This window comes from Carlito syrichta, unplaced genomic scaffold (assembly GCF_000164805.1).
Source record: "Carlito syrichta isolate Samal-C Ts95f unplaced genomic scaffold, Tarsius_syrichta-2.0.1 Scaffold274453, whole genome shotgun sequence".
NCBI lineage: Eukaryota > Metazoa > Chordata > Mammalia > Primates > Tarsiidae > Carlito > Carlito syrichta.
Window position 1 is genome coordinate 234,798 of NW_007218549.1, and position 15,345 is coordinate 250,142.

Consider the following 15,345-nt stretch of genomic DNA (forward strand, 5'->3'; position numbering starts at 1 on the left):
GTGTGTGTTTGTGTGTGTGTGTGCATACATAGTAGTTTTTAACACCCTCAAACTTCGTGACAGAGAATGCTGACATTGCCCTTTGACCTTCTTCCCTGAACTCCTCTACAACCCTGTGCTTTCTGAGGAAAAAAGGGATAAAACCAAGAGGTGAATTCTTCTGAAAGAATTAGAGTAGAAAACAAACTTTGTGCCCAAGACAACCCTGTGCAACAAGAGAACGTGTGTGTCAGGAGTAGGTTAGGAGTAAGGGACTGCGAGAATGACAGGAACAAGACTGAGAGTGAGCCCCCAGGGTCTTGGATCAAAGGGAGAGAAATCTAAAACTATATTCTACACAATTTACACCTTATTCAACTTCAGTGAATCCTGAGATCACAACCCAGAAGGCTGTGACCAATACTAAGGCTCTTAGATGTGACCCAAGTTTGAATTGCAAGCTGTGTGAAAGCCTAAACTGCAGTTTGTGGGAGAATGGAAGCAATGAGCTTCTAAAGTGAGCTTGTGTTCGTCTCAGTCTCAGAGTTTTTATGTTGGAGCTTATAGGAGCTTAATCTGGTTAGTACTGAGTAGAAAGGGGAAGGAAATGGGGTCAATAGCTCCCGAACACATCCTAGTGGTCTCGGGGTCAACGGCCCTTCCTGATCCCTAATGCTCAGTGGACCTCTGTGGCTGGCTCCCAACACAGAGTCAAAGGCTCTTGGGGTCCGAAGATTGATAGAGAACAGGAGAGGGCATGGAGCTTTCATAAGAACTGTGCAGATCATATAAGAGTAACTATTCTTTCATCCTTTTCAGAGGCCTGGATAAAGGTGAATAACCTTGTTCTAGATGGGTTTCTTTAAATGTGAACATATTCTGGGAGCGGATGGCATATAATGGCTTTATAAGGGTTACACGAGCATCATCACCACCACACCCACCTTAGTCTGATGCCCACCCAGACTCTCTATCATGAATGGCTGGGTGATTTCATGGAATTATTCTTCTATCTCTGATGCCTTGCTCTCTATCCACAACATTATTTATTTTCATTCAACACCAGGCAACATCATTCTCTTTTAGATTCCCCTATAACACAGTGCCTTAAGTTCCATTCCTCTTCATCTGTACCACATTCATTCATTCATTCCCCTTTTAATCACTTTGTCACCTATTTATTCAGACATTTGTTATAACTATACCCTTGGCAAAATGTTGAGGGGATATAAAAATGACAAAATATTTGGACTTAACCCTCTCTTCACATTTTAATTTAATAATTCTAGTCTGTGTCTGTCTCATATTGTAAAATTCTAGAGGAATAGGAACAAGATTATTTAATTTCTTTGTGCAGCTTCTGTTAGTAAATGGCCATAATGGACTTTCAGAATAATATTGAACCTGCTACATTTACTGGCATAGAAACTTTGAAAAAAATTACCCAAGAGCCAGCAGCACTACGGATAGCTTTGTACAATTTTTTTTCCTTTAAAATGGATTTGATGGACAAATGATTTGCCACATCTTTTCAGGTCAACACTGAAGATGAATGCTCAGTCATTGAGAAAACATTGGATTTCAACAAACAAAAACAATACTTCATTCCAGGGAGCTTAGATTATTGTACTGTAAATTCCCAAGAACAGAGGTAAAGACTGCAATTAGAAGGGCAGGAATACAAATCTAAATTTGACTTAGCTAAACTAGCCACCTCTCTTGATCTTAACACAAAGAGAAAGGTTAAACAGAGGTTAAGAGACGCTAACAGAAGGCATGAATGATGATGTCATTGTGTCTAAGTTTGAAATGTGTGAGAAAGTAGAAACATTTATAAACCATGAGGCAAATCAACCACAATTGGGAAAGTAAAAATGGCAAATCTTCTGGACCATTGCAAATGAATCAAACATTTTCTAGACTGCTCTGGGAAAAATCTATTAAAATATCAAAAGGCTGGGGTAAGCTACAGAGGGTGGGAGAAGAGGATAAATAGAATCAGAGGTTTTACGAGTGAAGGTAATGACAGTGAATTGTGTTCTATCCTGAGATGTACCTGAGAACAGTTATTTTCAATAATTTATGCTCGCAATATGTGACCTGGATAGAAGCTTCCAAAAAGGCATCAGAGAGCAGTGTATCTGATGACTTTCAGTGATTCAGACATGCATTTTGCTCAAAATTTCTCAATTCGTATACACTTGTAGGTTTTATTCTATAACATTTTAATTTAAAAATCAGTAAAATGAGATTTATGCTTATTTGTTTATTTTATTTTTATTTTTTGAGATAAAGTTTCACTCTGTTATCCAGGATGGAGTACAGTGGCATGATCACAGCTCACCACAGCCTCAATCACCTGGGCTTGCGATCCTTTCACCTGAGTCTCTCAAGTAGCTGGGACTACAGAAGCAAGCCACCATGCCCGGTTAATTTAAATTTCTTTTTTTTTTTTTTTGGTGGAAATGAGGTCTTACTATGTTGCTCAGGCTGATCTTGAATTCCTGAGCTCAAGTAATCCTCCTGCCTCGGCATCACAAAGTGCTGGGATTACAGGTGTGAGCCACTGCCCCCGACCAGATTTATCTGTTTAAATGGCTGTAGCTACAGACACCTGCAGGGTCATAACTTGCTTATATTCTGGGGATCAGGTGTTGGAACCAGTATACTCAATACTTAAAAAGTCAGCCCCAAATTTCCATGAATTGAGGTAGCATGAAATGGGGGAGTGGTATATAAACTTCAGATTGTATGCTTAATAGACAACTATTCTCTATGGAAGTCCCAATACTTGAGGAGGAAGGATTAGGGAAATAAGGTACAAATAAATAAAAGTTTGGGTTGCAAGATTTGGGACCAAGACAGGACAGTTGTTTTTTGTGGGTGTTTTTTCAGGCAGTCTGATGAGAATAAGGAATAGAGAGAAAGACTAAGATATGAAGGAGAAATTAAGTGCTATCCCAAGTATCCACAAAAAAGAAGGCATTTGTGTGAAGACTATGTGCCTAGAGATTTTGATAGCCTACAAATTGCACCTGAGAAGTTGGCCAGATATCTTCTGCAGTAGCTCAGTCTCCATTTTCAACCTGTAGCACATCCAGACTCTTTTCCCCCAGAGGGATGACTTGTAGGGCCAGATCCACGACTTGCACAGCATGTGATGAAAAGGACTACATCTTCAGAGATGGCTTGACTGTCTGGGGAATAGGACAGGAGCATGGACTAGAGGGGCTATGTGAAGACAACCACTGGCTCTTGATCTACTCCAAACATTTTCAAAGCCTCTTCCATTAAAGCTTTTCTGGGCCTGACTGTAAACACAGAGTTGGGGTGCTGTGATCAGAAACTTTCTCTCCTTGGTTGTGAGGATGATTTAAAATGTTTATCTACCAGGTAGGCATGTGAAAAGTGGCTATGCTAGCTTTGTGTATTGAAAAAGTCTTGATTTCGAGGTTAAGGTTTCGGTAGATGATAATTTTATTTTAATAACCTCAATTTAGGTTCTTTCTACTTTAAGGTACTATTTTACCCTTCTGGTACTTCCTGTCATTTTGGTCCTACCTATGAAATTTGGAGAACCTCTTTAAAAAGTGAGTAAAGAACAAGAGAGTTGAAAACAAAAGAAAACACAGCTAAACAGCCTCAGTTTCTTTTTGTGTAAAAAAATGAGTGTTGTCCTTTATAAGCTTTAAATTTCTTTCCAACTCAAAAAAGTCTGATTTTATGAAACTGAAATTAGAAAAGTACTTGAGAGACATAAGTGGAAACTGTCTAAATAGACAGCAATTCACTAAAAGCTCAGACTGTGGGGAAAAAAAGAAACTTCTTATAGTTTTTTAAAAAATGAATCAGATAAGAACTAAGAGAAAAGATTATTAGGATACAACAGCATAACTAGATGTTTTAATCAATGAAATAGCTCATATAATTGTATGGCCTCTTAGTTCAAGTGGATACTCAATACTCTAAAAGAAGAATTATTTATATATCAACTGCCGTTTAGAGAGGGGGAATCTTTTTTGAGTTGGAGTCTCACTCTGTCACCCAGACTGGAGTGCAGTGGCCACTCCCGGCAACCTCAGCCTTGACCTGCTGGGCTCCGGTGATCCTTCTGCCTCAGCCTTCCAAGTAGCTGGAACTACAGGTGCGTGCCCGGCTAATTTTTGATTTATTGTAGAGATGAGGTCTCACCAAGTTGCCCAGGCGGGTCTCGAACCCGCAGGCTCAGGCAATCCACTCACCTCGGCCTCCCAAAGTGCTGGGATTACAGGCTGAGCCACTGAACCCGGCCTCGTTACTATGAAAGAATATATTGTATTATCGGCTGTTCCATTTTGTAGCTAATCAAGTGGGTGACATTTTGGTTCAACTGAGCACCTTCACCAAAGCTAGACCTGGAATTGAATTTGGAAACAGGAACTAAGGAGAGAAAGAGAGAGTCAGGACCCATTGCATTTGAGGATGAGAATTTGGGCTCCTGGGGCAATAGGAGAGGGAAAGTTGAGGAAGAATGATGGGGAGGGAAAGCTGGAGAGAGTTGCTGGCACAAGGAACAGAGGCAAGGACTCATGTGGCCTAGAACAGTTGGTGAAAATCCCCAAGAGTTGCCTTCTTCAAGACCAACACTCAGACATTTTTAAAAGAGCATTGATTATTTCAACAAGATATATTCATAATTACAGAAGAATGAAGAAATGAGGTGACCCCAGTTAATTTAGGTAATATTTAAATAATTATAAAATGAATCTATTTCACAAAAATCAAATATCCAAATTACTATAAAATACAACTACTTAGCAGGAAAATACCAATTTCTAACATGAATAACAGGGTGTCTCACTTTATACTGTCTTTTTTTTTTTCACTTGATATCTATTTTTGTTGCAATAGAGAACAAAACTTAAATTTGAAAAAGTCACAGCTTGCCCCTGCTTATCTCCAAAGAAGAAAAGATTTCAGGGTTGGGTCCTTGTTGCTCTGATCAGGGGAATGGGTAAAGTTGTAGAGTTGAAGATGATGGAGTAGACTGGCTCACTAGACATGAGACAGGAAATAGAGTTGCTGGGGTTATGGAGATAATGAGGAGACAAACTATCCAGGAGGAGGGAGAGGTAAACTAACAGAGGAATTAAATCAGCATTTATTGGTATTTGTTATGTGTCTAGCTTGGTGTCAAACAAAAGTGCTTCCTAAAGTTTTGGCCCCCTCCCCTACCTTAGGGAGACAAATCTCTCTCTCTCTCTCTAATTTACTTTCTAAATAAACTATATTTTCCAATCTTAAAAAAAAGTGCTTCCTATACATTCACATTATTTACACATGTATCCTAGTTCATCAGGTGTTGGTGGACACTGAGGAATGTATACACAGCAGACAGTACCAGCTAATAAGAGAGGATCTATGAACTCTGAGCAGGGATTTGTTGAACTCACCTGGGGTGGAGAGCCCTTCCCTCCAGGCAGTGAAAGTTCTGGATTTGAAAGTTCTGGATTACAGCTTTGAGATCTTGGACTGACCAACATTTCTTTATTATTTAATCTATAAAATGGAGAAATAACTAACATGGCCAGAGGGCTAGATTGGGGGATCTATTATGATCACTTTTAGTTCTAAGATATGTTAATTTTAGAAAGTATGAGAACTGAATCATGCTTTACTAGCATAGGCTTCTCAGGGAGACAGATTTGGACTCAAACCTCTTTTGCAACACTTGCTGGGGGTGATGCCAGGAATGCTCCCAAATAGTTCTCATTTTCTGTTTCCTATTTTGTTAAGTGGAAATTTCTCATAGGGTTGTTGTAGGGATAAAATGAGACAATGTTTGTAAAGAACTTACATGGTTCCTGGTTCATGGAAAGCTCTCAATAAATGGAAAATAAAAAACAACCACACCCATAAAAATAAGGATTGGATTCAAGTGGTTTAAATGCTTACAGTTTTTCAGACAAAAATAAATACATAAATAAACCTCCCTAGAACACCCAACTCCAGGCATTTCAGTTTAGTGTGTTTGTACTGCTGTGTGAAATGATGCTTGAGAAACTAATTAGTTCACAAGTGTAATAATGTGTTTCCATTTGTGTGGACAGAATGCATTTGCACAGATTTATTAATTTTCTTTCTACTTGAAACTTAAAAATATGATTCCAAATTTATAGTAATAACAATACAACAATCTCCAAAAGTATAAGGTGGAACAATAGTTACGTCCATGGTCTGCATACAGGCAAGTTTATTCTTCCATCTTTTGGAAGTGGGTAAGTATGCCAATATTCTCCCTCTTCATGAATGAATCAAGCTAATGGTCTGTTCTGGGATTATCTCCTTCCTTCCTCTTCTTCATAGTTAGAGCAGAAAATTGCTAGACGTTATGCCAGTGTTAGGGTCTGAGGCAAAGCTTGGGTAGTCTGGTCAGCATCCACAGGAGTGTGGAAGTGAGGACCTGGACAGTTGGACCCTTCTATTTCCTATATCTTCACTTGTTCCCTGGCTATGTAAAGCATTAAGTAAAAAAGTATCTTGTTTACGATGTTGCTTAAGTAATAAGTAAAGCATTTGTTGATAAGGACTTATGATACAACTAGTCCTGGAAGTTGTTTTTTAACTTTTAATTTTGAAATAATTGTAGACTCATAAGAAGTTGAAAAAAATAGTATAGGGAGGTCTCATATATCTTTTTTCCAGCTTCCCCTAATGGTAAAATAATACATAATTATTGTACATTACCAAAACTAGGAAATTAACATTGGCACAATACAACAAACTAGATACAGATTTTTTTTTTTTTTTAAGTTTTAGAGCCAGGTCTTGCTCCGTCACCCAGGCTGGAGTGCAGTTGGGCAAGTACAGCTCACTGAGGCTTCAACCTTCTGGGTTCAGTAATTCTCCCACTTCAGCCTCCCAAGCTGGGAATACAGGCATGCACCACTACACCCAGCTAACTTTTTCTTATTTTTTCGTAGAGACAGCATTTCACTATGCTGCCCAGGCTGGCCTCAAGTGATCTTCCTGCCTTGGCCTCCCAAAGTGCTGGGATTACCGGTGGTGAGCCACTGTGCCTGACCAAGACATTTTTAAAGAATGAAAAATTCTCAAGGCTAAAAGGAAATCTTTGATGAGTTTTAATGTCACCTCTATATGTGTAGACTTCAGTTTTTACGTTTGTCTTATTGAATTGAGTTCTAGATTAACTTGCTGTCTGTCAGTTCAGAGAAGGACCCATGCTGTACTCACCTATTGCTTATTAAAGTGCTTGGAATTCAGTAGATATTTTTGGTTAAAAGGATGACTAATAGTTGCTTACGTCTGTAAAGGGTCCATTTATACACATTATTGCTACCGAGCATGATCATGGCTAGGGGAAAAAACAGATTTTGAAAGCATTCAGATCTTGGCATTTATTAGCTAGAGTCTTGTGACAGGCACTGAATGTCCTTCCTCGTGTGCTTAATTGTATCCACATAATTGAGTTGTTGTGAAGATTCAAGGAGGTAATTTTTGTAATAAAGAAAAACACACAGGGGCTGTGGGAGGTAGATTGGGTAAGGAATTTGATTGTCAGTTTACAAACTGAGGCTCAGAGGAGATAAGTCATTTGTTGAGAATCAAAACTAGTACACGGTCGTACAGCTAAGCCCTTCAGGTCGGGTGCCTTCTGTGATATCACAGCGCCTTTCCCGGGTAACAGGAGTGGATTAAAGTAACCAAAACAAAGCAAGCAAACAAATGACAACCATGGGGGCAGTTGTAGAGGGTTAAGAATTTGCCATATCACGTGTGGTTGTGGATTTTGTTTGCTATTTGCACAGGAAAGTCTCACTTGGGTGGGGGCTGAGTGATGGGGTAAACTCAGGGGGAGCCACGGTTGTGAGTGCTATTTCAGGGGTCCCTGACAAGCACTCCTCCGCTTGACATGCAGTTGACACTATGTAGCCAGGAATCTTGTGGCCAAACTCGGCATCAAATGTTAATGCTCTTATCCACTGGGGGAGGTGTGGAAGGATGAAAACCTTGAGATCTCAGCTACTTACATTGCACTACTAAATTTCTTTTTTAATCAAAAGAGAACTTAGAAAGTTGGTATCATCATCACCATTAGCATCATTATTATTATTTTCTATTTTCTGCACATGAATATGGTTTTTTATTAACAAAAGAGTACATGTAAACACGGAACTTTTTGACTAAGCTGAAACGACAGTTAACACACTGGCTGAAGTTGCTTTTCTCTTGGCCTTGATCACCTTTAATGGCCCCTTGACTTCTGTAATGACTATTTTGGAAGTAATCCTTTGGCTTATTCAATCTATTCATTTCATTGAAAGAGAATAGGGGATGATAAAATATGTTATTAATTTGCAAAGCTGTTGGCTGCAAATGTCAAGAGACTTAGTAGCCGAAACATTGAATTATAATCAGAAACATTACATTTTTGGTGGTGACTTGCAATCTTTTTCCTCTCCAGTTAAAAAAATAGGAATGTCAGTAATCAAGATTAGAGATGGAAAAAGCTAGGACTGGAATATTTCTCCAGGATTCGGAGTAGTTTTTCTGGTTTTGATGCTGTCTACCAAATTTGACCATTTAGGTGAGAGGTACTAGAGGTAAGGGAGAGAGAAGAAGAAAAAGGAAAAAAAACAATCACTTTAGTACGGTACATGCCATTGGAAGAGTGAGGATTGAGAGTTTCCCTGAGACATCCCTCAAAAGAATAGCTTAGAGTTGACAACACTTCTGCAAACTTTTAAGAGTACAGGAATATAAACATGCTTGTGAGTTCTAAATTTGTTAAAGCTCACATCCCCAGAACCATAAGGTGTTAAAGATATCCAGAAAGATTTTTTTTCTTGGCTTGGCTTTGACTTTCTCATCATTTATTACCTAAGAAACAAAAAATTTTATTTCTATCTCTAGAATATAAATTTAAATGGGGCTGAATACATAATAATTCCCTTAAATTAAAAAAGAAGACTTTCTGAAAAATAAACCATTCCACACATAGAGAAAGCAAAATTTGTCATTATAATAAAAGTAAAATGCCCACTTGGAGCTTCTGGTGTGTCTGTGGGTGTTCATTGCTTTATGCTTTCTCACTACGAGAAACCTTCTAAATCAAAAGAGTTATATGAATGCATCCCTGCATGAAAGTACACCTATGATGTCAAATCACACGGGAGAAAGTCGACAAAACATCACAACTACACAGAAACTCTAACAAATGTAAAGACTCTCCAAGGATATTTCGGTGAAATTGAACACAATTTCTTTAAGAACTATCATTCTTTAAATATTATAACATTGCTTACAAATCAACCATATAAATTGGTTGTTATGAAGCATAGCTTTATATGGCATATTAGTCTTGCTTAACTATTGACTATGATAAGATACTACAGATTTTAACACAAATACCAGAAATGTACTAAGAAGAGTAATTCTGAAGTGAGATTAAAATTTTATCAGTAAATGCATTTTTATCTTAAAAGCATACATATGAATACCAAACATTTATACTTGTGATTATTCCAGAAAACGCCATGGAATACAAAATTAGATACTGAGCATACTTACAATATTTTCCAATAATTAAGATGAAGAAGAAGACAGGACCAGATGTCATTTCCTTCTCTCTGAGCAACTGATTCATGAAAGTGAATAAAATTTGGTCTTGGTCTCTGAGTCGCATACAGCTCACGGTGGTTGTGTGCTATTTCTGTCTGCAATCTTAGCAGCTACAAAGGAGTCCTCCCTCCTTCCTCTCCCATTTCCTTTCTCTGTCTCTTTCCATTCCCTCCTTTTTTCTTCCTTTCTCTTCTTAGGATCTCTCCTCCCTGCCTTTCTTCTCTAAAAGTCTTACATCCTTCATACACACACACACACACACACACACACACACACACACACACACACACACACACACACACACAGACAAAGCTGAGCAGCAGCAAGGAAAAGTTTCAGAGAACACACAGGCTCTGTTGTCCAGTCTAAATATCTTGTTCCTATGTCTGAAACAGTCTACAAATGAGGGTGTGTATGAATGCTGACAAACGCCTGAACTGATCAAAGTCCCACTACTAGAAAGAAATTGAGCTAGAGATATATCACAAAGTATATCTATTTTTTCCTATGACACAGGACTAGGAAAAGAACGAAACTACTACAGGGCAAAATGCCTTTTTGAAATTAACTATAAGGCAGGGATTAAAATGTAACTACAGCAATCTTTTTTAATTGTTTGAGTTTGGGACTTTGAACAATAGGAAATTGTTCAAAGAAAAATACAAAGGAATAAAACAATACAAAATTATTTTGAACCTGTGGATTTTGCTACAGTGGTGACTGTGACATGTCATTGGCTGCGGAATAAGCCATCCTGTGTTTGAATCCCAGATCCCCTGTGACTTTCGAGTGTGCAGGTGCTTGCTCTTGGCAGAGGTTTGGCTTTCTGGAGGGAAATATTGATGCAGCTGGTAGCTGTGATGATCAATCCAGGGGCATACCGCATGTCTGATGCAGGTCCTAGTGCATTGTAGGTGATTACTAAATGGTAGTCAATCATATGATGATTATTTTTATTATTTCACCAGCAGGGGATAAAAAGCATGAAAATGCAAATAACATTTGTATAGAATACATTTTCTTTTAACCAGTCTGTGTCATTCTTTTTTAAAAAATTGAAATGCTTATAATTACTGCCGTCAAATACACATTTTATTTATTTATTGACTTATTATTTTATTATATTTTTCTTTTTCTTTATATTGTGGGGTATAATTTAGGGTTATGTATACAAATGTTCATTATGCAGGTACCTTTGTTGATGAGGTGTGCCCTCCCTCCCCTGGCAGTTTCCCTCAACTGCCAATCTCACCACCCCTTCCCCTGACAGTTTCCCACTACTGCCAATCCCTTTCTTACAGTATTATGATCTTTGGTCAAGGTTCACTTATGAGTGAGAACATATGGTACTCTATTCTTTGCTTCTATGATAGATCACTGAGTATGATAGACTCCAACTCCATCCAAGTTGCTGCAAAGTCCATATGTTTGTTCTTCTTTATGTCTGCATAATATTCCATTGTGTATATGTACCACATTAAAAAAAATCCAGTCCAGTTTCAATGGGCAGCATGATTAGTTCCGTGTTTTTGATATTGTGAATAGTGCTGCAATAAGCATGTGTGTGTCATTCTTATGTTGAGACTTGATAATGTATTTCTAGATCAAATGGATAGTAGACCATTAATATGAGGAATGTGTGAAGTTAGTGCCCCCTACTTGTAGGTATCCTACAAGTAGAATCTGTTTAAATTACATATCTGTATATCTTTGACTTCAGTATAGTAATCCTATTTCTCAATAGTGGCTAAAATATTACATCAATACTGTCTTTTTTCTCCCTTGTAAATACAATTAATTCCATGGAAGGAGAAATTCTGTATGAAAATCTTCACAAGTTCTTAGTAATTTAGGAGAATATTTAATTCATGATGATACTGGTTCTTTTGATGGACATGTTTATGGTTAACTGAATTTGGTCCCAAGAAATGTTTAATATTTTTAATAATACCTAGAATGTTTTAAGAGTATTAAATGGAATATTTCCTGGATTATTTATATTTTTAGAAATAGCATTTCCTGGAAGGATGCCATGGGACATGTCAAGCGCATACAGAAAGGGGCCCACAGGGAAGCTTCTCAACAGTAAAATGTAATTGCTGGAAGGATTGTCCCAGTATACAGTAAGCTGTTGATATACAGAGGTTTTCAAGTCATTCTGATGCTATTTTGTTAACTTTGAAATTTTTGCCTGAGCATATGTCACTGACATATACATATAGTGGCTTAATAGCCAAGAAGTACTCTTAACAATGCATTTTTTTTTTGAGTTGGAATCTCACTCTGTCACCCGGACTGGAGTGCAGTGTCACATTCCTGGCCATCGCAGCCCTGACCTGCTGGGCTCTGGCGATCCTTCCATCTCAGTCTTCCAAGTAGCTGGAACTACAGGCGCGTGCTACCACACCTGACTAATTTATTTATTTAAAAATTTTATTGTACAGAAGAGGTCTCGCCAACTTACCCAGGTGGGTCTTGATCCCTCGGGCTCAGGCAATCCACTAGCCTCAGCCTCCCAAAGTGCTGGGATTACAGGCTAAGCCACTGAGCCTGGCCAATGATTCAGTTTTAATCTATTCAAATTATCAGTGCAAAATCTCAAAATCATCTCTCGTTTTATTAAGTATAAATTAGGCTTTACTAAAATAAATATTTATTTGAAGGAATAATTTTCAATATTTTTTTTTAGAATGTCACTTCTTTCTTATTTCTGGCAAAGGAGTGAATCTGGAGTATTCGTTTTATAGAAATATTTTGGTGGAAACACCCTCAAGTGAACACAGAGTAACCTGGTCATACATTGCAGCAGGTGTTATTTCTACTTTGAACTGGAGAATTCTTAGCTGTGAGGGACTGTCCTTTGCACTGTACAAAGTCTAGCAGCATCCCTGGCCTCTGTCTGCTGGATGCCAGTAGTGCTTTCCTGTTGCACAATTAATTGTGTTAACAGACTGGCACATGTCCCTTGGGGACAACATTGCTCCCAACTGAGAACCACTGCATTGTAGCAAAAGATCCCCTGAATAATGTTATGTATTAATTTTTTTTTACTCAATTACTAAAATAGAATTCTTACCTAAAATTTGAATTAAAGCATGTTTTCTTATTCTCTTGTTTTGCAGCCAACTTGAAACACATACTAAAGAGTTTTAAAAACAGATGGTGTGTGTTCCTAGCCTTCTCTCCCTGACCACATTGTTTAGTTATAAGCTTGTACCATAGGCCTGATAGAATCTGTGCTAACAATGCCACTACTTGGCTGAGCATGTCAGGATTTTTTGCTTTAGATTTGGTGCTAACACAGTCTGATAGAGGTTAATACCCCCTTAAAAATTATTTTTTGACAATCTTAAAAATTTTTTTTATTTTAAGGATGTAGGATACAGTTCAGGGCTAGGTATACAAATGGTCATTGTACAGGTAAAGTTTGGACCTCACGTTGGTCCCCACTTCACCTAGTTTGAGATCAGGTACCCTAATCAATGAAGTGTGCTCCCTTCCTCCCTGGCAGTTTCTCACTACTGCCAATCCCTTTCTTATGGTATTATGATAATTGTTCAGGGTCCTCTTATGAGTGAGAATATGTGGTACTCAGTTCTTTGTTTCCGTGATAGATCATTGAGTATTATAGATGCAAAGTTCATAATTTTGTCCTTTATGGCTGCATAATATTCCAACATGTATATGTACCACATTTAAAAAATTCAGTCCACTTTCAATGGGCAGCATGGTTGGTTCCATATTTTTGCTTTTGTGAATAATGCTGCAGTAAACATGCATGAGTAGGTATCTTTTTAAAGAGTGATTCCAGTTTCTCTGGATATATTCCCAGCAGGGGAATTGTGGGGCTGTATAGAAGGTTGGTTTTTAGATGTTTTAGGAATCACCACACTATTTTCCACAGAGGTTGTACTAGTTTACATTCCCACAAAGAGTGCAGAAGTGTTCCCTTTTTCCCACATCCTCTCCAGCATCTGTTGTTTTGTGAGTTATTGATGATGGCCATCTTGACTGGAGTCAGGTGGTATCTTAGTGTGGTTTTAATTTGCATTTCTTTGATGACTAGTGAGGCTGAGCATTTTTTCATGTATCTGTTGGCTGCTCATATGTCTTCTTTTGAGAAGTGTCTATTCATGTCTTTTGCCCATTTTGTTATGGAGCTGTTTTTTTCTTTTTGGCAACTTTGAGTTCCTTGTAGATCCTAGATGTTAGACCTTTGTCAGATATACAGTTGGTAACTATTTTTTCCCAGTCTGTGGGCTATCTCCCTGCTCTCCTCATGGTTTTTTGGCTTTGCAGAAGCTTTTCAGTTTGATGAAGTCCCACTTGTCTATCTTATCTCTTATGGCATGGGCACTTGGGGATTTGATCAGGAATTGGTTGCCATTTCCAATTTCCATAAGGGTGTCTCCTACAATTTCTAAGGTGTTTATAGTTTGAGGTTTTACATTTAAGTCTTTGATTCATTTAGAGTTGATTTTCATGTATGATGATGTGGTCAGCCAGTTTTCCCAGCTTTCCCATTTACTGAATAGGTTCTCCTTTCCCCAGTCTCTGATGGTGGAGGTTTTGTCAAGATGAGATGGTTGAGAAATTGAAGTTTTGCTTCTGGAATCTCTATCTTGTTCCATTGGTCTATATGCCTGTTCTTGTGCCAATACCAGACTGTTTTGATTATTGTGGCCTTATAAGTTTAAGGTCTGGGAGTGTAATACCTCCCTCTTTTTGTTGTTGTTGTTGTTGAGGATTATTTTGACTATTCATGGTTGTTTATGTTTCCATATGAATTTCTGTATTGTCATTTCCAGGTCTGAGAAGAATGCTGCAGGTAATTTAATGGGTATTGCATTAAATCTGTAGATTGCCTTGGGTAGGATGGACATCTTAACGATGTTGATTCTTTCAGTCCATGAGCATGGAATATTTTTCCATTTGTTTGTGTCATCTTTGATTTCTATGAGCAGTGTTTTGTAGTTTTTGTTGTAAAGTTCTTTGACTTCTCTGATTAGGAAAATGCCAAGATATTTCATTTTTTTTTGTGGCTATTGTGAATGGGATTGTGCTTTTTATTTGGGTTTCTGTTTGCTTATTGTTGGTGTATAGAATGTGACTGGCTTTTGCACATTTATTTTATTTATTTATTTATTATTTTTTTTTTTCTGAGTTGGAGTCTCACTCTGTCACCCAGAGTGGAGTGCAGTGGCCGCTCTCAGCCACTGCAACCTTGACCTTCTGGGCTCCAGAGATCCTTCCGCCTCAGCCTTCCAAGTAGCTGGAACTACAGGCACGCGCTACCACGCCTGGCTAACTTTTTATTTACTGTAGAGATGAGGTCTCACCAAGTTGCCCGGGCGGGTCTTGAACCCATGGGCACAGGCAGTCCACTCACCTTAGCCTCCCAAAGTGCTGGAATTACAGGCTGAGCCACCAAGCCCGGCCTGCACATTTATTTTATACCCTGAGACTTTACTGAAGTCCTTCGACAGTGCAAGAAGGTTTTTGACAGATTCTCTTGAGTTTTCAAAGTATAGAATCATGTCATCTGCAAAGAGGGATAACTTAACTTCCTCTTTTCCTAGTTGGATACCCCTGATTTCCTTCTCTTATCTTACTGCTCTAGCTAGGACTTCCAGTACTATGTTGAACAGTAGGGGTGAGAGTGGGCATTCTTGTCTTGTTCTGGTTTTCGGGGGAATGGTTCCAGTTTCTGTCTGTTTAGCAGTATGTTGCCTGTGGGTTTCTTGT

The 15,345-nt window shown here is 38.3% G+C and overlaps 1 protein-coding gene across 5 annotated transcripts in view; it reads right to left on the minus strand.

The window, feature by feature from the left end:
- RXFP1 (relaxin/insulin like family peptide receptor 1) overlaps window positions 1–9,856 on the minus strand; it is a 122,794-nt gene extending 112,938 nt beyond the window's left edge. For 2 of the 5 annotated variants that reach the window (XM_008052444.2, XM_008052443.2), the window contains exon 1: window positions 9,550–9,856. In XM_008052444.2, coding sequence (XP_008050635.1) covers window positions 9,550–9,664 — 115 coding nt within the window. In that variant the 5' untranslated portion in view covers window positions 9,665–9,856. The remainder of the gene's footprint in view (window positions 1–9,549) is intronic. The other 3 variants (XM_008052445.2, XM_021709714.1, XM_021709713.1) reach the window with 3 other exon arrangements.
- Between the last annotated feature and the right edge of the window lie 5,489 nt (window positions 9,857–15,345).